The 25,176-nt window shown below is 39.2% G+C and overlaps 1 protein-coding gene across 2 annotated transcripts in view; it reads right to left on the bottom strand.

The window, feature by feature from the left end:
- Positions 1 to 226: 226 nt before the first annotated feature.
- Positions 227 to 25,176, bottom strand: part of LOC112826479 (phospholipid-transporting ATPase IB-like) — a 201,985-nt gene continuing 177,035 nt past the window's right edge. For both annotated transcript variants that reach the window (XM_025874613.2, XM_073894758.1), the window contains 3 exons: positions 13,796 to 13,894; positions 6,215 to 6,303; positions 227 to 568 (listed from right to left, as the gene is read on the bottom strand). In XM_025874613.2, the coding sequence (XP_025730398.1) occupies positions 447 to 568; positions 6,215 to 6,303; positions 13,796 to 13,894 (310 nt within the window). In that variant the 3' untranslated portion in view covers positions 227 to 446. The remainder of the gene's footprint in view (positions 569 to 6,214; positions 6,304 to 13,795; positions 13,895 to 25,176) is intronic.

Here is a 25,176-nt window from a genome sequence, read left to right as displayed (position 1 = left end):
ACAGCCTACTTAGAAAAATATTTTATATGTTGCCTTTATATGCCCGCCTTAATCTGTGAGTTTTCAAAATACAAAGTTTCTGTGTGACTCCTTTTCAACTAAGATAGGCTTGTTATGCATCATGACCTTCTTTACCTTTTCTCCCAAAACAACTTGTACCAAAGCTTAAATTTTGGTGAAACAAAATGTTTTTAATTTTATACTTTAGACTGAACTGATAAATTATCTCAAAACAACAGAAAAGTAAACAGGTTAGGTAAAACATTAAAGACAAATTAAGAAAAATAGGCTTCCCCCATTATTTATATCCAAGGATTGACTCAATTGATACATAAATAACAAACTGTCTGCCCAGAGCCACAAGAAATGAGTGTTCGGGGGTGTTGGCATGTTCTGCAGCCTTGGGGAAGGACATGAGAACACAGGATGTCGTCCAAACCTCACTCCTATCTGGAGTCAGAAGAGTCCATACCTATCTTACTGCTTTTGCTTTTAGTAGTGTTATAAGAACGGACTAGTTCTTCCTGAGTAATCACAGCTTGTTCGACTTGAGAAAATGCGTACCCATCTGAAAGAGTAAATAAAGGACAGGGGAATCTGTTAGGAGCACTGACGTACAGGGAGCATTCTGCTGACTGAAAGCAAGATTCCTATCCAACTGAGACGCATTGGCCACATTAGCCAGGCCAGTGACAGAGGTAGGGGAAAGTGGTGAGGTATGTTGAGAGAATGGTAATGGAACACCTTGCATGTTTGGCGATATTAAAGAACGACTTAGGGGAACCCTTTAAACATACCCATTTCTGGGGCCGCAACTGAAAGAAGGAAAGTAACTTCTATCTATGTGGTATATACTGATTATATTGGATTTACTGCAATGCTTCTGTGTGGAAGGAAAGACAAGTGGTCCCAGACTTCTCTCCTCAGTAGCATCCCCTGAAACCTGGTAAAATCCCAGGATCCGGTACCAACACTGGACCGGTGGTTCTCACACTTCAGTGGGCACCAGAATTCACTTGGCGCCCACTGGTCCCACCTCCAGAATTTCTGGCTTAGTAAATCTGCCATAGGGTATCAAGAACTGACATTTCTAATAACTTCCCGGCTGATGCGCCTGCTGCTGGCCTAAATACAAGGCATGGAGAACCACTGTTTAGGCCAATTGAACCACAACCTATGGGTAGATGCTGGTATCAATAGCTTTCAACCCCTCACGATGTCCTTCAATCTCTTTCCTTCCCACTTGGAGGAAGTAGATCATAATCTCAAGGTGAAACTTTGGCATTTTTTAGAACCACCCAAATGTTTCTCATGTGTATCCATGGATGCTCTGAGTGGCTATGAAGAACATAATCCTGCAGGACAGGGCCTGCAGGTGTGGCAGGAAAACCCAGAGGCAGGATTTCTGAGCATTCAGAGACCGCCTCTTTTAGAGAGTGGGCCCACTTCATGTCAGCCACGCAAACAACCAAAGGTGGAAAAACAGCTGTCCCTTCATTTTTATATTAAATGTTCTAATCATAAAAACAAGGAGGGCTGTAAATGAACAAATAAAACATAGCCCCGCCCTCTTTATTTACTGCCCCCCACCTTCTTTTTAAATGGAAGATGTGTTAGCATTTTAAATTGTCTCTTCCCCACTCAAATGGAGACATAAAACCTTTTTTTTCCCCCCTCTGTTTTTAATTCTTGCCTTAACCTCCAGGGAGCAGGTGGGTCTGAAAACAGTATTTCAGATATGGCCTGAAAAAATATTTCTCCTTAGTTCTTATAAGACATGTACACAGAGAAGATCTTTTGTGAGCTGATGAAGTTTCAGCCACATTACCCCCATTCAAGGGTGGGTAATGTTTTAGAATTTTCTTTTGTACACTAGTAATTTGTTGTGATTTTATTTTTTTACTCATCTAAATATTTGCATTTAAACCTAATTTTCCTAAAAAGGTCCCCCAAATTGTATAAAGATCTGGCCTCAGAAAACCAGGATTCTACTGCTACTCAGAGATAAATGGTATCTTTTTGGAAATCTAGGCTGGTTTTCCTATCTGCAGTGTTCTCAGGGAGGAGTGAGAGCTGAAGAGGGACAACCTGGACCATGACCCTCCACCTGTCCAGCCTACACCCCTCAGCCTGACAAAGATACACCATCAGGTCACCCGTTTCTGCCTGATGAACATTTAGCTGCCATTTGCATCCAAATGGGGAGCTAAGGGGAAGCTTCCAGTTCTTAGCCTTTCCCACTTTCATTCATCTTTCAGGAAGTCCTGACAGCCACAAAGTAATGATGGGGGCCTGGGGAAAGCCGTCCATGGACCCAACTCCTGAACTTCCCCGGGCTGGTTTCCCAGTGCATCTGCTTCCTAAATGCTCAGCTGCAGCCAGAATCTGGGAAGATGGGGGACAGAGGCAAGGGAGGTAAGGGGAGGGGGGTAGAGGTGAAGGATGAAGGAATTTCCAAGTCATTTTTTTTCTTCAACCTGGTAAAACGTTTAGCAGATTTCAGAATCAACCATGTCATTTCTCATTATTTTGGCATAACTGTCTCATTTAATTCACTTCATTATAAATTTGGGAGTCTGATAACATCTTAAAGTCAGAATTTTCTGGCTCAAGAAAGAGTTGTTAGTTGCAATTAACAGAGAACCTCCCTGTCTATTTCTTATTTGAGGAGCTCAGAGCACTTTACAAATTCAAGTTAACATTGTGGTGAAATGCAGAAAAACATACAGGACCCCAAAACCTCCAAACTGGCTGAGGCACTTCACCTCCAGCAACAAAAGATAATGTCATAGAGAACACACCTTAGAATCTCTTGTAATCCTATACGATTTCTAACCCTCCAATAGTATTCTCTATTTTAACGTTTTTAAAAAGTGAGTCATGAAAATAATTTCTATACAATATTTTAAAAATATTTTTAAAGTAACTGAAATATACTTTTCTATTTCTCATATATATTCAATGATATTTTAAAGTCATTCATATCCTCATATATTAACGAAATGTTTGGTAGTGGTTACAGGACCATGTGATTCCTGCATAAAGCACTTATCCCTCTATTTGAATCCAGTTACATATGTCCTTTAACACTCCATATTATCTACAGTGACCCCAATAGCATGAAGTACCAAAAAGATAGAGATAGTGCAGCTCAGAGATGATAAGTGACATGCCTAGAGTCGCATAGCAAGTCAAGAGGCAAAGGTGGGATGCAGTTGACCATCGGATTCCCGTGTATCAACCGAATTCCCATGGAGCTGAACTATGTGGCACTTTGGAATGTGACATACTGAAGTTCCAGTCTGTCTTCCACCCGTTTCTAATTATATAATCTAAGGCAAGTGATGAAATTTGCTGAACCATTTCCTTCCCTGCAAAATGAGGATTCATTCAGTTAACTTGTTGTTCAACAAATATTTAATAACTGTCTCTACATAGTGGCTTCAGATATTTAGTGCAATAAAGACCCAGTGTTTTAACAGTGGCCAAGATCACGGTATGTGCTCAATAAATATTGGTTCCATTTTGTCCATTTCCAATGGTTGACGTTGGACAGTTGGAAGAAGAAATGGCTATTTGTTAATATATACATAATTCTGCCTGGACACTTCATTAGTCAATTAGTTCATTCCATAAGATTTGTACTGAGTGTCCACTATGTACATGTGTTCTTGGAATAAATTAGCAAAGCAAAAATCCTTGTTCTTACAGACCTTACATTCTAGCAATAAAGATGAATTATGTAAGCATATGAAGATAATAAGCACAAAACAAAGAGTTAATCATAGTACCCAAGAGTATACTAAAGAGCTATGAACAAAAGAAAAAACTGAAATCAGGGGTGGGGTTGTGTAGCTGTAGAGTGGTCAAGGTAGGGTTCATTGAGAAGGTAATATTTGGGCAAAGACTTGAAGGAAGTGAGAGATTGAGCAGCACAGATATATGAAAGATTTGCTTTCTAGGCTGAAGTGTCATCCAGTGCAAAGGCCCCGGGGCAGGAGCATTCCTGATATAAGAAGTGCACAGAGGTTGGAGTGGAATGAAGGAGGAAGAAGATTAGATGACATCAGGAAAGTAACAGGGTCCAGATAAGTCTTTTTTGGCCATTGTAAGGCTTTTATATTGAATGTGATAGATAGCTGTTGAAGAATTTTGAGCAGAAAATTGATATGCTTGTGCTGACATGATCTTAAATGCATCACTTTGGCTGCCGTACAAGAGTCAAGGGTAGAAGCAGGAGACTTGTTAAGAGATTGTTGCAGAAATTCAGACAGGTGGTGGTGGTGGTGGTCCAAAGCAGGGTGCCAACAGGGGTTTGAGTGAGAAGTGGTCAGTCTCTGAATATAATGTGATGGCAGAGCCATCTAATATGTTAGAGGAATTGGAAGGACTGCAAGGATTTTGGCTTGAGCAACTGAAAGCATGCAGTTGTCTTCAAGTGAAGGCTGTAGGTGGAGCAGGCTTGGTGGGAGAGGAGACCAGGGGCTCAGTTTTGGACATCATTGGTGGCTTTGACTGGAGAAATGTCAGTTAGGTGGTAGGAGTGAAGGCTTGATGGGGAGTGAGTTTAAGGGAGAATGAAAGAAGGGGATTTGGAGAAAATGGATACAGACCATTTGACCAAGAACTGTTCCTGCAAAGGAGTTCAATGAAATGAAGCACATTCTAATGGGTAATGGACGGTCCAGAGAAAGTTCTACTTTTGTGTGCTGGTGAGAATGATCTAGTAGCGGAGAGTGAAAAAGTGGTGACCTAGGAGACAAAGAAAGTATGGGAATGAGATTCTCGGGTGCACAAGAGCAAATGGAGTCAGTGGCCACTCACTGGCACAAGAGCCAGTCTGTGGAAATAAGTGGGAAGACAGAGTGTGTGGGTGGAAGTAGCTGACAGGTGAGGTGGTGGAGAGAGTGACTGAAAGTTCATTTTTGGCCCATTTTTCTCTGGGATGTAGAAATCAAGGTCATCATTTGGGAAAGAAGATCGGAGAGATGTTAATCCAAATCCTTAAGACATCTGTTGTACTTTTTATTTTCTTGTCCTGGTTCATTTTTTTTACCTTTGGTTACCTTTCCGCTGCTTCTGCTTAAATATATCTAGGGAGAGGGGGAAAACCAAAGTGCTGGGCACAGGACAGGAAGAAGTAACTGTGTGTGTGTGCAAAGGAGAACTAGCGATCAATCCAGAGACACACAAATCTCAGAGATATGAAAAAAAAGACAATAAAAGAATCTAGAATTTTAAAATCCTACAACTTTCAGTGAATACCTTGGTCAGAAAAGAGGGACAGTTAGCTCTCATTCCATGCAAATATCCCACGTTTCTTTGTTTGTACTACCTTTATGTTTGACTCATTTCCTTTCTCAGGATAGTAATCAGCACTCACATTATCAGACATGAGTCACATAGGACCTAAATCTTTCATCTAGGCACTTCTCGGATGCATTTCTTATTAAAGGACAGGAAAATGAAATAACTTTTAAAGGTTTTCCATGTCCAACATGGGCTATGTTAACATCATACCCCCAAAAAGTGTACACAAGTTTTCTAAGGGTAAAAATTATTTGGAGCCAAATACCACTTTTCCATCTTAAATGGCATGTTGGGAGTCTGTAAGAGGATCTTGAAAACGTGAGGATGTTAGATTTAAGGAGGTTATCATTCAGGAATGGTTGACCAGGAATTGCGGTCTTTGAAACTGCACTTGCCTTAGGCCAAGAACATTAATTTGATGAATCCAGGTGAGCCTTCCTGCCCTATGAGAACTACCTTACCTTTTAAAAAATATATATAAAATACCACAGGTAGTTTCCTTTTAAAAAAAATTGTGGTAAAATACATGTAACATAAAATATGGTGTTTAAGTGTACAGTTCAGGGACATTAAGTACATTCACTGTGCTGTGGAACCATTACCAGCATCCATCTGCAGACCTCTCCATCTTCCCAAACTGAAACTCCATACCCATTAAACACCAAGTGCCCATTCTCCCATCACCCCCCACCTCCACCCCCTGGAAACCCCCATTCTCCTTTCTGTCGCTATGAATTTGACTAAGTACCTCATATCAGTGGAGTCGTAGAGTCCTTGTCTTTTTGTGTCTGGCTCATTTCACTTGGCCTAATCTCCTCAAGAAGCACCTGACATTGAATTGCTCATCTTTCATGTCAGTAGGTGGAGTCTCAGTTTGTGGCCTACTTTACAGCATGTTACTTACGTGGGATGCTTTGATCAAAAGATTCATTTGGGAAGACAATCTTGTGCAGTGTGCTGGCTACGGACATTCTGAGTTTTGTTGCCTCCACTCTGTGAATAAATCAATCATAGCCTCACTTTAGTTCATTGGAACAGATTTCAAAGAAATTTATTGGGACAAAAAAGAAGTTGCAAGGTAAAAGAAAAAAAGTCTTCTTCATGTTTTAGGGACTGTTTGTATATTTAAAATAAAATTGATATTATCCAGATACTCAACAAGGTGCTTCTTCTAAAATAGGGGTTTTGCTTGTGAACATTTCTTACATACGGCCCTCCTAACTGTCCCTCCCCAGGAGCTGAATGGAACAATGCATGTCCTGTCAGTCCTCTGGCCTCCCAGAGCACCTTAGAGATTTTATGGTGTGTATTTTAAAAATCTTTGTCTCAATTTCCTGGTTCAAGACTCTGAATACCGTGCATCAGGAAGGGTCAGCTCTAAGCACAAGAGACACCTTCTCTAAACCCCAAGGGGACCACCCTGGACGCCCCAAGTTCAATACTTTCTAAATTTCAAAGAGTGTGGGGCCATTGTGGGTAAACACAGCAGCATAATTAGGGAAGTCCATGGTTGTTTCTTCTTTTTTTCCTCTCTATAAGCCTGAAAATAGGGTTAAAACAAAACAAAAACCCATGCAGCCTAACCTGCTCTGTTTTCTCACTTCTAAGATGTCACCAGGCTATAGGAGACTTTTTTTTTAAATTTTTTTATTGTTATGTTAATCACCATATATTACATCATTAGTCTTTGGTGCAGTGTTCCATGATTCATTGTTTGTTCATAACACCCAGTGCTCCATGCAGAACGTGCCCTCCTCAATACCCATCACCAGGATAACCCATCCCCCTCCCCCCCTCCCCTCTAGAACCCTCAGTTTGTTTTTCAGAGTCCATCATCTCTCATGGTTCGTCTCCCCCTCTGACATACTCCCCTTTTCTTCCTCTCCTGTTATCTTCTTCTTTTTCTTTTTTCTTAAAATATGTTGAGTTATTTGTTTCAGAAGTACAGATCTGTGATTCAACAGTCTTGCACAATTCACAGCGCTCACCGTAGCACATACCCTCCCCAATGTCTATCACCCAGCCATCCCATCCCTCCCACCCCCAACCACTCCAGTAACACTCAGTTTGTTTCCTGAGATTAAGAATTCCTCATATCAGTGAGGTCATGTGATACATGTCTTTCTCTGATTGACTTATTTCACTCAGCATAACACCCTCCAGTTCCATCCACGTCCAGGCTATAGGAGACTTTTGCTGTTTTGGGATTCGCCATGTATCCTGGTATTTCCAGAGTTCTGAGGGGCTCACAGCTGGTGTGACAAACTGCAGTTGCTTTCAACAACCACAACTGTACCCCTATACCATGCCCTCCTGTGGGAAGGCTTCCCTTTGGTGGCTCAGAGGACGTTTTCTAAGGACTGCCTGAAGGAACAGTTCCTGAGTTGGTGCGGCTCAAAGGTTATTACACAAGGGGTGTGGCCTTGGGAATAACTGACTACTGACTTCCCTCTCTCCATTGCTCCCCGGAATGAAAGTGACCCATTGCTAATGTTCTGAACCAGAATAAAAAAAAAGTTAATCATAAAAAAAAAAAAAAGGTTGAGGTTTTCCAAAGCGTTTGAAAGACTCAGATTAGGATTTTACTTTTGCTTGTATATCCAGGAGCTGAAGAACATTTGGCTCTGGGCTTTCCAGAACCCATTTACTCATTTGCATTCCCTCCTTTTTTCTCCCTCTCTCCCTCTTCCTCTTTTTCTGTTAAATTTTTCACAGATAAATCACTTACATGGTTAAAAATTTAAAGAGAAAATATGTAAAGATGGAGAATAAACATTCGACTTCCTTTTCCCAACTTCCTTGTTCCTCACCTCTGTTCTTTACCGGTAATCACTCATAGTGGTTTCTTAGCTAATTTTGCAGAGGTGCTTTATAAGAAAAAGTGCTCGCATATTATTATTCCTGCCCTTTTGCACTAAAGGTTGCATATTGTACAAAGGGTTCAACATCTGATTTTTTCTGTTAACATATCCTGGAATCATTTGCACCTCAGTACACAGAGAGCTTCCTGACTGCTTTTCACAGCTAGAGAGTACTGGAGTGCGTGAATGTACCACACAAGTCAGGTTGTTCCTAAACGTTGGCAGTTCCAAATACTGCTGCAGTCCCTAACACTGGGACATATGTGAGTTTTGGGGGGATGAGAGGGGATGGTACATTCCCAGAAATGGAATTACTGACTCAAAGGCCATACGCAATTGTATTTCTGATAGATATTGCCAAATTAACTACCATAATTCTTTCCTTTCCCATATTTTCACCAGCCAAGGGTGGCCAACAATGATAGATGAAAAATATCCTGCCTGTGTGCTTAGCATTTTCATTTCTTACTATGAATAAAGTTGAGAATATTTTCATATGTTTAAGAATCTTTAGTATTTCCTTTTCCGTGAACTGTGTGTTTATACTTTGCCTATTTTTCTATTGCTTGGGTGTTTGGTCTTGCTGATTTCTGGAAACAATTTATCTTTTTGGGAGGCTAGCACTTTGTTATGTGAATTTTCTTTTTGTACAATTTATACTGTTTATATTTTTGGTTTGGTTTCTTATTACCGAGGTTCATTTTGCATGTGATAAAATGCATAGATCTTAAAAGTACAGTGTGATGAATTTTAACAGACCTATTTACCTATGTATCAATCTCCCAGATCTGTTTTTTATACCAGTACCATACTGTTTGGATTGCTACAGCAATATATATTAGCTTTATAGTAAAATGTAATAGAATAGCTTTGTAATATAGTTTGAAATCAGAAAGTGTGATGCCTCCAGCTTTGTTCTTCTTCAAGATTGCTTTGGTTCTGTAGTAGTGCTTTATGATCCTTTGTATGTCTGTGTTATCAGCTGTAATGTCTCCTCTTTTGTTTCTGATTTGAGTCCTCTTTTTTTCTTCATGAGTCTAACCAAAAGTTTGTCTACTTTGTCTATTTTTTGAAAAACCACAGCTGTTAATTGATATTTTCTACTGTGTTTTCGTCTCTATTTCATTTATTTCTGCTCTGATCTTAGTTATTTCCTTCCTTCTGCTAACTTGAGGCTTAGTTCTTCTTTTCCTAGTTCCTTAAAATGTAAGATTAGGTTTTTTATTTGAGATGTCTTTTGTATCTTAATGTTGGCATTTATTGTAATGAACTTCCCTCCATAGAGCTGCTTTTGCTGCACCCCATTGTTGCCCTCCCATTTTCATTTGTCTCCAGATGTATTTTTATTTCTTTTTCAGTTTCTTTTTTGATCCATTGGTTGTTCAGTAGTATGTTGTTTAATCTCCACACATTGTGAATTTTCCAGTTTTCTTCTTGTAATTGATTTCCAGTTTCATACCATTGTGGTTAGAAAAGATGCTTGATATTATTTCAGTCTTCTTAAATTTACTAAGACTCGTTTTGGGGCTTAATGTATGATCTATCTTGGAGATTGTTCCATGTGCTCTTGAGAAGAATGTATATTCTCTTGCTTTGGGTTGGAATGTTCTGCATGTATCTGTTAAGCCAATTGTCTAATGAAGCATTTAAGGACAGTATTCCTTATTAATTTTCTATCTAGAAGATCTATCCATTGATGAAAGTAGGATATTGGGCACCTGGGTGGCTCAGTTGGTTAAGCGACTGCCTTCAGCTCAGGGCATGATCCTGGAGTCCTGGGATGGAGTCCTGCATTGGGCTCCCTGCTCAGCAGGGAGTCTGTTTCTCCCTCTGTCCCGCCCCCCTCTCATGTGCGCTCTCTCTCTCTCTCTCTCTCTCTCTCATTCTCTCTCTCAAGTAAATAAATAAAATCTTTAAAAAAAAAAAGTAGGATATTAAAGTCCCTTACTCTTATTTTATTGCTGTTTATTTCTCCTTTTGGGTCTGTTAATATTTGCTTTATACATGTAGTACTCTTATGTTGGGTGCATAAATATTTACAAATGTCATATCCTCTTATTGGACTGACCCGTTTATCATTATGTAATGACTTTCTTTCTCTCTTGTTTTTATTTTAAAGTCTACTTTGTCTGATATAAGTATAGCTACCCTAGATTTCTTTTGGTTTCCATTTGCATAGAATATCATTTTCCATTCCTTTACCTTCATTCTCTGCATGTCCTTACATCTGAAGTGAGTCTCCTGTAGGCAACATATAGATGGGTTTTGTTTTTTAATCCATTTAGCCACTCTGTCTTTTAATTGGATAGTTTAATCTATTCACATTTAAAGAAATTACTCATCAGCATAGGCATACCTCAGTAATACTGCAGGCTTGGTTTCAGACTATCACAATATGGCTAATATTGCAGTAAATCGAGTCAAGTGGATTTTTTGCTTTCCCAGTGCATATAAAAGTTATGTTTCCACTATACTGTAGTCTCTTAAGTGTATCATTGCATTATGCCTAAAAACAATGTACATACCTTAATTAAAAATAATTTATTGTTAATGTATGCCTGCCACCACCTGAACTTTCAGCATGTCACAATCACTCTTCACAGATCACCATAAAAAATAATAAGGAAGAAGTTTGCAATATTGTGCAAATTACCAAAATGTGACAGAGACATGAAGTGAGCAAATGTTGGAAAAATGGCACCAACAGATTTGTGGACATGGTATACCACAAACCTTCAATTTGTAGAAAGAAAAGAAAAGGGAAAAAAAGAAAGCAGTATCTGTGAAGTACCGTAAGGAAAAGCACAATAAAACAAGATATGCCTGTGTATACTTATTGCCATTTTGTTCATTGTTTCCTGGCTGTTTAGTAATTGCTTTGTTCCTTCATTTCTTCTCTTTATGATTTGATGATTTTCTGCGGTGGTATGTTTAGAGTCCTTTCTCTTTACTTATTTTTTGTGTGTATTTACTATAGGTTTTTGCTCTGTGGTTACCATGAAACTTACATAAAATTATATTTTAGGTCTATTTTAAGTTGATAACAACTAAAGTTCAAATGCAATCTAAAGGTTGGAATTTTTACCCTCCTCACCACTCTGTTTTTGATGTCACAATTTATATTTTTTATCTTGTGTATCTTAACAAATGATTGCAACTATAGTTATTTTTACTACTTTTGTCTTTTAAGCTTCATATTAGCTTTATAAGTGATTTATCCATCACCTTTACAATATTAGATTCTGAACTTTACTATAATTTACCTTTACCAATGAAATTTATACTTTCATGTTTTTCTGTTACTGATTAGCATCCTTTCATTTCAGTTTAAAGAAGTCCCTTTAACATTTCTTGTAAGGGCAGGTCAGTGGTGATGAACTTCTTTACCTTTTGTTTGTCTGGAAAATTTTCAATTCCAGCTTTGCTGGATACAGTATTCTTGGTTGGTGGTTGTTTTTCCTGTAGCATTTTTAATATAGCATCCTACCCACTCTTGACCTACAAGGTTTGTTCTGAGAAATCTGTTCATAGAATTCCCTTGTGTGTGATTAGCTTCTTTTATTGTGTTGCTTTCAAGATTCTTTGTCTTTGATTTTTGACAGTTTCATTATAATGTATCTTGTTGAAGTCTTCTTTGGGTTGTACCTGACTTGGGAATCTTTTAGCATCATGTACCTGGATGTGTGGACACATATTTTAAAGTCTCTTGGGTAAATACCTGAAATGGAATTGTTGGGTCATGGGGATAAGCATTTCTTTAAACTGATTAGAAATGGTCAGTTGCCCAGACTGATTGTTCAAGAGTTATAGTTCCTCTTCATCCTTGCCAACACTTGGTACTGTCAGGGCTGAGTACTCAGTAGGTGCCAAATATGGGGGTGATAATTAATCCATTCATTTACTTTAGATTTGCCCATGCTTCCAATTTAAATTTTAAAAAGTACCTTTGGGCCTCTTTACCCAGGTCACACCATCAGTTGCTTTTGACCCTTTCCTTCATGGTTAACAAAGTACTCCAAATATAGCAGGCATTCAATATAGTTAAAGACTGATTCTTTGCCTTATAATTCCTGTATAAATAGTCCAGATCCAGATAAAGCCCACTTAAAACCTCAGGACATACCAGGCTTCATATAAGTGTCTGAAATAGAAGTCTGTTGTTACTGAGAAGGAGCATGGCTCTTTCACTCAGAAGAACACCCAGGTTATGGCAGACAATTGGAGCTGACCTCTTCCTGGAGATAGTTTGGGTATAGAGATTAAAAATATTAATACACATTATTTTCTAGCATTTGGCCTATTCTTCTCTCAAAGCCATCAGATCAGGACCAGTGGGAACAAGGCAGCAACTGTGAAAGTAAACAATGTAATTTGTTGTCTTCTTCCAAGGCAGTGGGAGAAAGGGAGCAATTCTAGAAGAAGCTCTGGTCCTTTTCTCCTGCAGTGCACTCCCCTGACCTCCAGTAGCCATAGCTTCATCTAGTGGGGAGGACACAGACCCTGCATATCTAAACCTTTTTGCAAGAATCTGCAGGAAAAAGTGGCAGAAATTAGCAGATTCTCTGGCCCAAGACAGATATTTGGGTGTCTGTCCACCAACCACCAGAAGTTAATATAAAGTTAGGATATACAAACTTGATGCACCATCTGTTAAAATAATAGCAAGGAAGGTTGTGAAAAGGACAAAGCTTTCTTTAAAAACATGTGAGGTGAAATGGAAACATGATTTTCCAAAATGAGTCATTTAAAAAAAATTGGTAAAGAAAACAATAAGAAGATATCTCAAACTGGTTGTGTGTGGGTGTGTATGAAGGGACAGTGTGTAGGGCACTCTAAGCCACTGAAAGGGTCTTATCTTTCTCTGAGTGAAAGGGAAGGTAATGGGAAGGTGGAGAGCGGGGAGCGATGTCTAATTTATACTGCCGAAGTGTCCTTTCTCTGATTGCTATGGGAAGGGCCAGAAGCAGAGAGATCTGTTAAGAGGCTACTGAAATAATCCAGAAGAAAGATGATAGGGGCTGGACCAGGGCAAGATGGTACAGATTGTTAGTAGTGATCTAATTCTCAGTTTTACTTTGAGGTAGGAACAATAGGATTTAATGACATGGGTATGGGATAGCAGAAAGAAGATGTGAGAGTGACCTCAAGATTTTTGGCCTGAGAAACTGGAAGAATGAAGTTGCCATCCACTGAAAGGAGGAACTTAGGGGAAGCTGGTGTGGCAGAATAGGGGCCTGTGCTGCTGGGGATATGAAGTTCAAGATGCCTGTTTGACATGTGCTTAATAAGCTTGGAGAAATCATGGAAAGTATGGAAGTACCTGGGAGGGAAAGGTGGGAAGAACAAGGAGAACAGGAGCACCTGGGGGGCTCAGTCGGTTAAGCATCTAACTTTTGGTTTCAGCTCAGGTCATGATCTCATGGGTCATAGGACGGAGCCCAGCATCAGGCTCCACGCTCAGCGGCAGTGGGTGGAGGGGGTCTGCTTGGGGAGTCTGTCCCTCTGCCCCTCCCCCACTTGCTCATTCTCCCTTTCTCTGGAATAAATAAATAGATCTTAAAAAAAAAAAAAGAATGAGGAGAACAGCTTTTTAACAAAAGTCAGGATAAAGGGAACAGCCTCACCTCCTTTTAAACATTTTAGGAGGATAAAGTCCTTGAGCTCTGCTACTTTCCAGCTCCCGAATCTCCTCTAGTAATGTTCTGTTGCAGGTATTTATAATCCTGTATTATGTGGGAAAGATAGAGCATAACACATGAGCATTACACACTCTAAGCAACAATTTCTCCCCTCTTGGATAACTCTGGACATCCCTTACCTACAGGCCATATGAGGGGATGCAATGCAGCAGACCCAGTCTCCATGTGAAACCAGACTCTGTTTTCCTAGTAGCTATGAAGCATTACCAGAGAGGATACTGGACAGAGCCGGGTAGTGCCCATTAGTAGCCAGCTACCCCAAACACAGACTTCCATGTCTGTAGATCTGAGTGTCTAAGCCACAGAGGGCCCTGACCCTGAAAGAGTCAATCTGCATGAATGCAGCTAGACAGTTAAAGATTCATAGGACTAACATGATTCTGTATGACTTTTTCTACCGTGGTCACTATTCCACAATCTGGATTCTTAAATTTTCAGCTGTGTGCTACCTCTAATCTTCACTTTAGTCAGAGAGATCTAGGACTAACTGTGCCATTTATAGCAGTTATAATGGCAGAGGGGATGTGTCAGAGCTTCATGTATCAGGTGTGCATATTTGACTTGAAACATGCAAAGCAACCCAGACAGATGCTCTCCATTTCTGTGGCGACTTATTTTCATTGGGGTCTCTATCACTATCTATATTCAGGCACTCATCATTCATCCACTCATGTATTCCTTAAATTTTTTTGAGACACAATTAGGTGTCAAAGACACAGACATTATCTCTACTTTCATAAAACTTCCAACATATATAGAGAGACAGACAAGTAAACGAATGAGCCATGTCAGAAGGAAATAGGTATGATTCAAGGGTCCCTAGATGGCAGCATTACAGTATGAGGCAGAGGTAGAAGCTTGTTAAGAGTCTTAGTGAAGGCTCCTCTAGGAAAGTGGAGTCTGAGCTGGGGTAAAGGAGAAGGAAGTAAGTAAAGGGGGGTGTTGGAGAACATTCTGGACAGAAGAAACTTCCTACGGGAGAGCCCTGTAGTGAGGGGAGGCACAGTGAGCATGGTCTGAGAGAGGTAAGAGAGATGGACTGGAGGGATTTGGCAGGTGTTAAGTGGCACAGAGGACAGCTCATGGGCTTTTGGTTAACATGACTGCTTTTACCCCCAGGTATGTACAATAAAAAAGTGCAAAAGAGTTTAAGATGATAGTAAGACTTGGTTTACAAATTTTAGGCTGGCTGAGACAAAATTATGGGAAGAAGATTGGGTGATTGGCAGAAATTATTAGAGAAGTCAGTGGTCAAATTTTAGAACAAAAAGTAAAAAAATGTGATGCCACACACTTCAAAATTGCATTATAAAAGAATTAATAAGCCTAAATTCTAACATGCACCTGAAGAAAAACACATTTATCTAAGTGGTATGCTTCAATTTAGGAATTTTCTAAGTTGCTCCCTAAAAACAGGAAGCTATCAGGGAGGAGGTAAGATGCTGGAGTAGTACGAGGACCTTATGTTTGCCTTGTCCCTTAAACACAGCTAGATAATTATCAAATCATTCTGAACACCCAGAAAGTCCATCTCCACAACTAGAGGGAGAAAAGTGGCCACATTGTGGAAGGTAGGAGGTGTGGTGATATGACTTGGGGGAGAAAAGAATCATAGGTGCTGTAGAGGGCAGGGAGCCCTATCAGAGAGAGAGAGAGCAGTACACCGGGGATTACACAAGAAAAACACTTACCCAAAACCACTGATGGGGAAAATTAGAGGGGCTAATTATTACAAGTTTTTATAAGCAGTAGAGCTGAAAATCTGAAGTTTTAGAAGTCTGTGCCATCGCCAGGTTTGAGCCTGGTGGGCATAGCAGTGTTATTGTGGAGAAGGAGGGCAGAGGCCCAGGAGCAGATATTGTGCTCTGAGGATCCCCTGGATCATGCTGGGAGAGACAGTTCCCCTTCTTGGAGTGCATTTGGGAGAGGTAACACTGCTTCTCAGGGACAAAAGAGCCAGCAGGCACCATTGAGCTGTCCTATTCATTAGCATATGAGTAGAGACACCTGAGGGCAGCTAACTGGATGCTGGCTTTTTGCTATGCTTCACCATAAAACCCAAGCCCCTACCTGGTAGTGGGACTGCTTTTGTGAAACGAACCAGCACCAACCACAGCCTGGCAAGAGCCTCCCTGAGAGGATCAGTGAGGTCCGCACTGTGCCTGGTCCCAAAAATTTGGAGTTTTGAAACCCATCTGCATGCCTGAGATAAAACACAGGAGCACTGCAAGGCAGGCAGATGGCTTGGACACAGACAAGGTGAAGGCAGGGATCAGCCAGCACCTCCCCCCCACCCCATGCACCAGGTCACCTGATCAGAGTGCTGCAAAGCTTTAACTCTAGGGGAAATAAAGCCAAGCACAGGCTTTCCTAACACACAAAGAAAGAGACCTAGACAAAATGCCAAGATGGAGGAATTAATCCCAAAAGGAAGAACAAGAAGAGGTTACAGACAGGGAGCTAATCAAAATAGATATAAGTAATATGCCTGAACCAGAATTTAAAACAACAATCATAACAATACTAGCTGGGCTTGAGAGAAGCATAGAAGAAACCATAGAGACCCTTACTGCAGAGGTAAAACACCTAAAAACTAGTCAGGCTGAAATGAAAAATGCTATAACCAAGATGCAAAACCAACTGGATGTAATAACCACAAGAAGCAGAGGATAGGAAAAAAAAAAAAGAGGATAGAATAAGTGATAGAGAAGATAGAATTATGGAAGATAATGAAGCTGAAAAGAAGATGGAAAGATAAATATTGGATCATGAATGTAGACTTAAAGAAGTCAGTGACTCCATAGTGTGTAATAATATTAATGCCATAGGAATCTCAGAAGAAGAGAGAGAAAAGGGGCAGGTTTATTTGAGTAAATTATAGCTAAAAACTTTCCTAATCTGGGGAAAGCAGCAGACATCCAAACTCAGGAGAGACAGAAAATTCCCATCAAAATCAACAAAAGCCAGCCAACACCAAGACATATCATAGTAAAATTTGCAAAACACAGAGATAAGGAAAGAAAGCAGCAAGGGAAAGGAGGACAAACTACAAGGGAAGACAAATCAGGTTAGCAGCAGATCTCTCCATAGAAATCTAGCAGGCCAGAAGAGAGTGACATGATCTATTCAATGTGCTGAAGGGGAAAAATATGCAGCCAAGAATACTTTATCCAGCAAGGCTGTCATTCACAATAGAAGGAGAGAGAGTGTTTCCCAGACAAACAAAAACTAAGAGTTCATGACCACTAAACCAGCCCTGCAAGAAATATTAAAGGGAACTCTGGGAAAGAAAGACCAAAAGCACCAAAGACTAGAAAGGAACAGGGAAAACCTCCAGAAACAATTACTTTATAGGTAATATAATGGCACTAAATTCCTATCAATAATTACTCTAAATGTAAATGGACTAAATGCTCCAGTCAAAAGACATAGGGTCATCATGTTAAAAGAAATAAAAAAACCAAGACCCCTCTATATGCTGCCAGCAAGAGAATCATTTTATTTTACTTTTTAAAAGATTTTATTTGAGAGCGCAGAGTGAGTGAGAGAGAGCATGAGCCAGGGGGTGGGGTGGGGGAGAAGCAGGCTCCCACGGTACAGGGAGCCCAACACAGGGCTTGATCTCAGGACCCTGGGATCATGACCCAAGCTAAAGGCAGACATTTAACCAAGTGAGGCACCCAGGAGGCCCAAGAGAATCATTTTAGACCTAAAGCCACCTCCAGATAGAAAGTGAGGGGATGGAGAACCATCTATCATGTTAATGGACATCAAAAGAAAACCAGTGTAGCCATACTTATATCAGACAAACTAGATTTTAAACCAAAGACTGTAACAAGAGATGAAGACGGGCACTATATCATAATAAATCATAATAAAGGGGTATATCCAAAAAAAAATCTAACAATTGTAAATATCTATGCCCCCAACTTGGGAACACCCAAATATATAAATCAATAACAAACATAAACTTATTGATAATAATACAATAATAGTAGGGAAATTTAACACCCCACTCACAGCAATGGACAGATCATCTAAGCAGAAAATCAACAAGGAAACAATGGCTTTGAATGACACACTAGACCAGATGGACTTATAAGATATATTCAGAACATTTTATCCCAAAGCAGCTGAATACACATTCTTTTTGAATGCACATGGAACATTCCCCAGAATAGATCACATACTGGGTCACAAATCAGGCCTCAACTAGTACAAAAAGATTGAGGTCATACCATGCATATTTTCAGACCACAACACTATGAAACTTGAAGTCAACCACAAGAAAAAAATTGGAAAGACCACTTATACATGAAGATTAAAGAACATCCTACTAAAGAATGAATGGGTTAACTAAGACAGTAAAGAAGAAATTAAAAAAAAAATACATGGAGGCAAATGAAAATGAAAACAGTCCAGCACCTTTGGGATGCAGCAAAGGTGACCATAAGAGGGAAGTACTTAGCAATACAGGCCTACCTCAAGAAGCAAGAAAAATCTCAAATACACAACCTAACCTTACACCTAAAGGAGCTGGAGAAAGAACAGCAAATAAAGCCTAAAGCCAACAGAAGGAAAATAATAAATATTAGAGCAGAAATAAATGATATAGAAACAAACAAACAACCCCCCCCAGGAAAACAGACCAATGAATCTAAGAGCTGGTTCTTTGAAAGAATTAATAAAATTGATAAACTCCTACCCAGACTTAGCAAAAAGAGAAGAGAAAGGACCCAAATAAATAAAATCACAAATGAAAGAGGAGAGATCACAACCAACACCAGAGAAATACAAACAATTATAAAATAATATTATGAATAATTATATGCCAACAAATTGGGCAATCTGGAAGAAATAGATAAATTCCTAGAAACATATAAACTACCAAAACAGAAACAGGAGGAAATAGAAAATTTGAACAGACTATAACCAGCAAAGAAATTGAATCAGTAATCAAAAATCTCCCAACAAACAAGAGTCCAGGGCCAGATGGCTTCCCAGGGGGATTCTTCCAGACATCTAAAGAAGAGTTAATACCTATTCTTCTCAAACTGTTCCAAAAAATAGAAATGGAAGGAAAATTTCCAAACTCATTTTATGAGACGAGTGTTACCTTGATTCCAAAACTAGACAAAGACTCCACTATAAAGGAGAAATATAGGCCAATATCCCTGATGAACATGGATGCAATAATTCTCAACAAGATACTAGCAAATTGAATCCAACAGTGTATTAAAGGAATTATTTACCACAATCAAGTGGGATTTATTTCTGGGCTGCAGAGCTGGTTCAATATTCACAAATCAATCAATATGATACACCACATTAATAAAAGAAAGGATAAGAATTATGTGGTCCTCTCAAAAGATTCAGAAAAAGCATTTGACAAAATACAGCAAGCATTCTTGATAAAAACCCTCAACAAAGTAGGGATAGATGGGACATACTTTAACATCATAAAGGCTATATATTAAAGAACCACAGCTGATATCATCCTCAATGGGGAAAAACTGAGAGCTTTTCCTCTACAGTCAGGAATAAGACATGGATGTCCACTCTCAGCATTGTTATTTAACCTAGTACTGGAAGTCCTAGCCTCAGCAATCATACAACAGAAATAAATAAAAGGCATTCAAATTGGCAAGGAAGAAGTAAAACTTTCACTATTTGCAAACAATATGATACTCTATGTGGAAAACCTGGAAGACTCCACCAAAAAGTTGCTAGAACTGATACATGAATTCAGGAAAGTCACAGAATATAAAACCAATGCACAGAAATCTGTTGCATTTCTATACACCAACAATGAAACAGCAGAAAGAGAAATCAAGGAATTGATCCCATTCACTATTGCACCAAAAACCATAAGATACCCAGGAGTAAAGCTAACCAAAGTGGTAAAAAGATCTGTACTCTGAAAACTATAGAACCCTTATAAAAGCAATTGAAAATGACACAAAGAAACGGAAAAAACATTCAATGCTCATGGATTGGAAAACAAATATTGTTCAAATGTCTATACTACAAAGCAATTTACACATTAAATGCAATCCCTATCAAAATACCACCATTTTTTCACAGAGCTAGAACAAACAATCCTAAAATCTGTATACAACCGGAAAAGACCCCACATAGCCGAAGTAATGTTGAATTATTTATCTGAGGTGGCATTTTTAAATGAACTGCTATATACTCACAGCACAACCAAGTTCATTTGTTAAAGTTGCTGTAAAATGCTACCTTGAAAGCCACTGGCCTTTGAGGGGCAGTTCTTTCAATTCTATTTTGTTTTTAGCCTCAATATATCTGTTTCCTTTACTAATCTACTTCCTGCTTATAAAATATTCTATGATCTAGAATGATTTAAAAATCTTGGTACAATCCCAGGAAGACACTTAAGTGAAAATTAAGCAAAAATGTGAAATAATTCAGTGAAATATGTCAGAGAAAGACAACCAAATGTTTTCACTCATATGTGGACTATAAGAAATATTGCATAGGGGAAGGGAGGGAAAACTGAATGGGAAGTCATCAGAGAGAGAAAAACCGTAAGATTCTTAACCATAGGAAACAAACTGAGGGTTGCTGGAGGGGAAGTGGGTGGGGGATGGGATAACTGGGTGATGGGTATTTAAAGTAGGGCATGTGATGTAATGAGCACTGGGTGTTATACGCAACTAATCATTGAACACTACATCAAAAACTAAAGATGTACTATATGTTGGCAATTGAACTTAAAAAATATGAAATAATTCAAGTGTACATGTGACTTGGATTTTAAAAGACTGTACATACTACTAAAATACTTTTTTTGAGCTACATAGCACTTACACCAAAGTATAAATTTCAAAGATTTCACAGTCCCCCCTGACTTACAAATTTTCACACCTCTATTTACCATATTATAAAACAAAACAAAAACAAAAAAAGTGGTGTACTAAATTATCTTTACTCACAGGATAAAAGAGGTCTCATGTAATTACAAAGACAACAAAAAATTCAAGATTATTATTACTTGCCTTGAAAATGCAGTTGGGAACTTGCAGACAACCTTGGCTATACTGTTATGTAGAAGATGCTAACATACTGATAGGATGATTCTAACATAAGCCCCTCAATACCCAGTGCACCCTTATCTCTTTTTGGAAATCTGCACTCTACACCTAGATGAAGATCACTGAGGAATCAATTCACAGAAGCCACAGATTTTATTTATTTTATTTTATTATGTTAACCACCATACATTACATCATTAGTTTTTGATGTAGTGTTCCATGATTCATTGTTTGCGTATAACACCCAGTGCTCCATTCAATATATGCCCTCTTTAATACCCATCACCAGGCTGACCCATCCCCCCACCCCCCCCCCCCCAGAACCCCCAGTCTGTTTCTCAGAGTCCATAGTCTCTCATGGTTCATCTCCCCGTCTGATTCCCCGCCCCCCTTGATTTTTCCCTTCCTACTGTCTTCTTTTTTTTAACATATAATGTATGATTTGTTTCAGAGGTACAGGTCTGTGATTCAACAGTCTTGCACAATTCACAGCGCTCGCCATAGCACATACCTTCCCCAATGTCTATCTATAGCCAAAATAATAGCCATCCCATCCCTCCCACCCCCCACCACTCCAGCAATCCTCAGTTTGTTTCCTGAGATTAAGAATTTCTCACATCAGTGAAATCATATGATACATGTCTTTCTCTGATTGACTTATTTCACTCAGCATAATACCCTCCAGTTCCATCCACGTCATTGCAAATGGCAAGATTTCATTCCTTTTGATGGCTGCATAATATTCCGTTGGGTGTGTGTGTGTGTGTGTGTGTGTGTGTGTGTGTGTGTGTATACACATACACCACATCTTCTTTATCCATTCATCTGTCAATGGACATCTTGGCTCTTTCCACAGTTTGGCTATTGTGGACATTGCCGCTATAAACATTGGGGTGCATGGCCCCTCTGGATCCCTACATTTGTATCTTTGGGGTAAATACCCAGTAGTGCAATTGCTAGATCATAGGGTAGCTCTATTTTCAACCTTTTGAGGAACCACCACACTGTTTTCCAGAGTAGCTGCACCAGCTTGCATTCCCACCAACAGTGTAGGAGGGTTCCCCTTTCTCTGCATCCCTGCTAACATCTGTCATTTCCTGACTTGTTCATTTTAGCCATTCTGACTGGTGTGAGGTGATATCTCATTGAGGTTTTGATTTGGATTTCCCTGATGCCGGGCAATGTTGAGCACTTTTTCATGTGTCTGTTGGCCATTAGGATGTCGTCTTTGGAAAAATGTCTGTTCATGTCTTCTGCCCATTTCTTGATTGGATCATTTGTTCTTTGGCTGTTGAGTTTGATAAGTTCTGTATAGATTTTGGATACTAGCCCATTATGTGATATGTCATTTGCAAATATCTTCTCCCATTCTGTCGGTTGTCTTTTGGTTTTGTTGACTGTTTCTTTTGCTGTGCAAAAGCTTTTTATCCTGATGAAGTCCCAGTAGTTCATTTTTGCCCTTGCTTCCCTTGCCTTTGGCGATGTTTCTAGGAAGAAGTTGCTGCGGCTGAGGTCGAAGAGGTTGCTATCTGTGTTCTCCTTTAGGATTTTGATGGACTCCTGTCTCACATTTAGGTCTTTCAACAATTTTGAGTCTATTTTTGTGTGTGGTGTAAGGAAATGGTCCAGTTTCATTCTTCTGCATGTGGCTGTCCAATTTTCCCAACATGTTTGTTGAAGAAACTGTCTTTTTTCCATTGGACATGCTTTCCTGCTTTGTTGAAGATTAGTTGACCATAGAGTTGAGGGTCCATTTCTGGGCTCTCTATTCTGTGCCATTAATCTATGTGTCTGTTTTTGTGCCAGTACCATACTGTCTTGATGATGACAGCTTTGTAATAGAGCTTGAAGTTCAGAATTGTGATGCTACCAGCTTTGCTTTTCTTTTACAACAATCCTCTGGCTATTCAGGGTCTTTTCTGGTTCCATACAAATTTTAGGATTATTTGTTCCATTTCTTTGAAAAAAGTGGATGGTATTTTAATAGGGATTACATTAAATGTGTAGATTGCTCTGGGTAGCATTGACATCTTCACAATATTTGTTCTTCTAATCCATGAGCATGGAATGTTTTTCCATTTTTTGTGTGTGTGTCTTCCTCAATTTCTTTCATGAGTATTTTGTAGTTTTCTGAGTACAGATCCTTTGCCTCTTTGGTTAGATTTATTCCTAGGCATCTCATGGTTTTGGGTGCAATTGTAAAAGGAATTGACTCCTTAATTTCTCTTTCTTCTGTCTTGTTGTTGGTGTATAGGAATGCCACTGATTTCTGTGCATTGATTTTCTATCCTGCCACTTGACTGAATTCCTGTATGAGTTCTAGCAGTTTTGGGGTGGAGTCTCTTGGGTTATCTACATAAAGTACCATATCATCTGCAAAGAGTGAGAGTTTGACTTCTTTGCTGATTTGGAGACCTTTCTTTCTTTTTGTTGTCTGATTGCTGTGGCTAGGACTTCTAATACTATGTTGAATAGCAGTGGTGACAGTGGACATCCCTGCCGCGTTCCTGACCTTAGGGAAAAAGCTCTCAGTCTTTCCCCATTGAGAATGATATTCGCTGTAGGTTTTTCATAGATGGCTTTTATGATATTGAGGTATGTACCGTCTATCCCTATACTCTGAAGAGTTTTGATCAAGAGAGGATGCTGTACTTTGTCAAATGCTTTTTCTGCATCTATTGAGAGGATCATATGGTTCTTGTTCTTTCTTTTATTAATGGATTGTATCACATTGATTGATTTGCGGATGTTGAACCAACCTTGCAGCCCAGGGATAAATCCTACCTGGTCATGGTGAATAATCCTTTGAATGTACTGTTGGATCCTATTGGCTAGTATCTTGGTGAGAATTTTTGCATCCATGTTCATCAAGGATATTGGTCTGTAATTCTCCTTTTTGATGGGGTCTTTGTCGGGTTTTGGGATCAAGGTGGCTTCATAAAACGAGTTTGGAAGTTTTCCTTCCATTTCTATTTTTTGGAACAGTTTCAGAAGAATAGGTACTAATTCTTCTTTAAATGTTCCGTAGAATTCCCCTGGGAAGCCACCTGGCCCTGGGCTTTTGTGTTTGGGAGATTTTTGATTACTGCTTCAATTTCTTTACTGGTTATGGGTCTGTTCAGGTTTTCTATTTCTTCCTGGTTCAGTTTTGGTAGTTGATACATCTCTAGGAATGCATCCATTTCCTCCAGATTATCTAATTTGCTGGCATAGAGTTGCTCATAATATGTTCTTATAATTCTTTGTATTTTTTTGATGTTGGTTGTTATCTCTCCTCTTTCATTCATGGTTTTATTTGGGTCCTTACTCTTTTCTTTTTGATAAGTCTGGCCAGCAGTTTATCAATCTTGTTAATTCTTTCAAAGAACCAGCTCCTAGTTTCGTTGATCTGTTCTACTGTTCTTTTTGTTTCTATTTCATTGATTTCTGCTGTGATCTTTATTATTTCTCTTCTTCTGCTGGGTTTAGGCTTTATTTGCTGTTCTTACTCCAGCTCCTTTAGGTGTAGGGTTAGGTTGTGTATCTGAGATCTTTCTTGTTTCTTGAGAAAGGCTTGTATTGCTATATACTTTCCTCTCAGGACTGCCTTTGCTGCATCCCAAAGACTTTGAACAGTTGTGTTTTCATTTTCATTTATTTCCATGAATTTTTAAAATTCTTCTTTAATTTCCTGGTTGACCCATTCATTCTTCAGTAGGATGCTCTTTAGCCTCCATGTATTTGAGTTCTTTCCGACTTTCCTCTTGTGATGAGTTCTAGTTTCAAAGCATTGTGGTCCGAAAATATTCAGGAATGATCCAAATATTTTGGTACCAGTTGACACCTGATTTGTGACCTAGGATGTGATCTATTCTGGAGAATGTTCCATGGGCACTAGAGAAGAATGTGTATTCCGTTGCTTTGGGATGGAATGTTCTGAATATATCTGTGAAGTCCATTTGGTCCAGTGTGTCATTTAAAGTCTTTATATCCTTGTTGATCTTTTGCTTAGATGATCTGTCCATTGCAGTCAGGGGTTGTTAAAGTCCCCCGCTATTATTGTATTGTTGTCAATGTGTTTCTTTGCTTTTGTTATTAATTGGCTTATATAATTGGCTGCTCCCATGTTAGGGGCATAGATATTTACAATTGTTAGATCTTGTTGGATAGATGCTTTAAGTAGGATATAGTGTCCTTCCTCATCCCTTATTACAGTCTTTGGTTTAAAATCTAATTTGTCTGATATAAGGATTGCCACCTCAGCTTTCT

The sequence above is a fragment of the Callorhinus ursinus genome, unplaced genomic scaffold (genome assembly GCF_003265705.2).
Source record: "Callorhinus ursinus isolate GAN/ISIS: 27379988/994484 unplaced genomic scaffold, GSC_fseal_2.0 scaffold7, whole genome shotgun sequence".
NCBI lineage: Eukaryota > Metazoa > Chordata > Mammalia > Carnivora > Otariidae > Callorhinus > Callorhinus ursinus.
The sequence above is the reverse complement of the archived record's forward strand: the minus strand, read 5'-3'. Positions and strand labels throughout refer to the sequence as shown.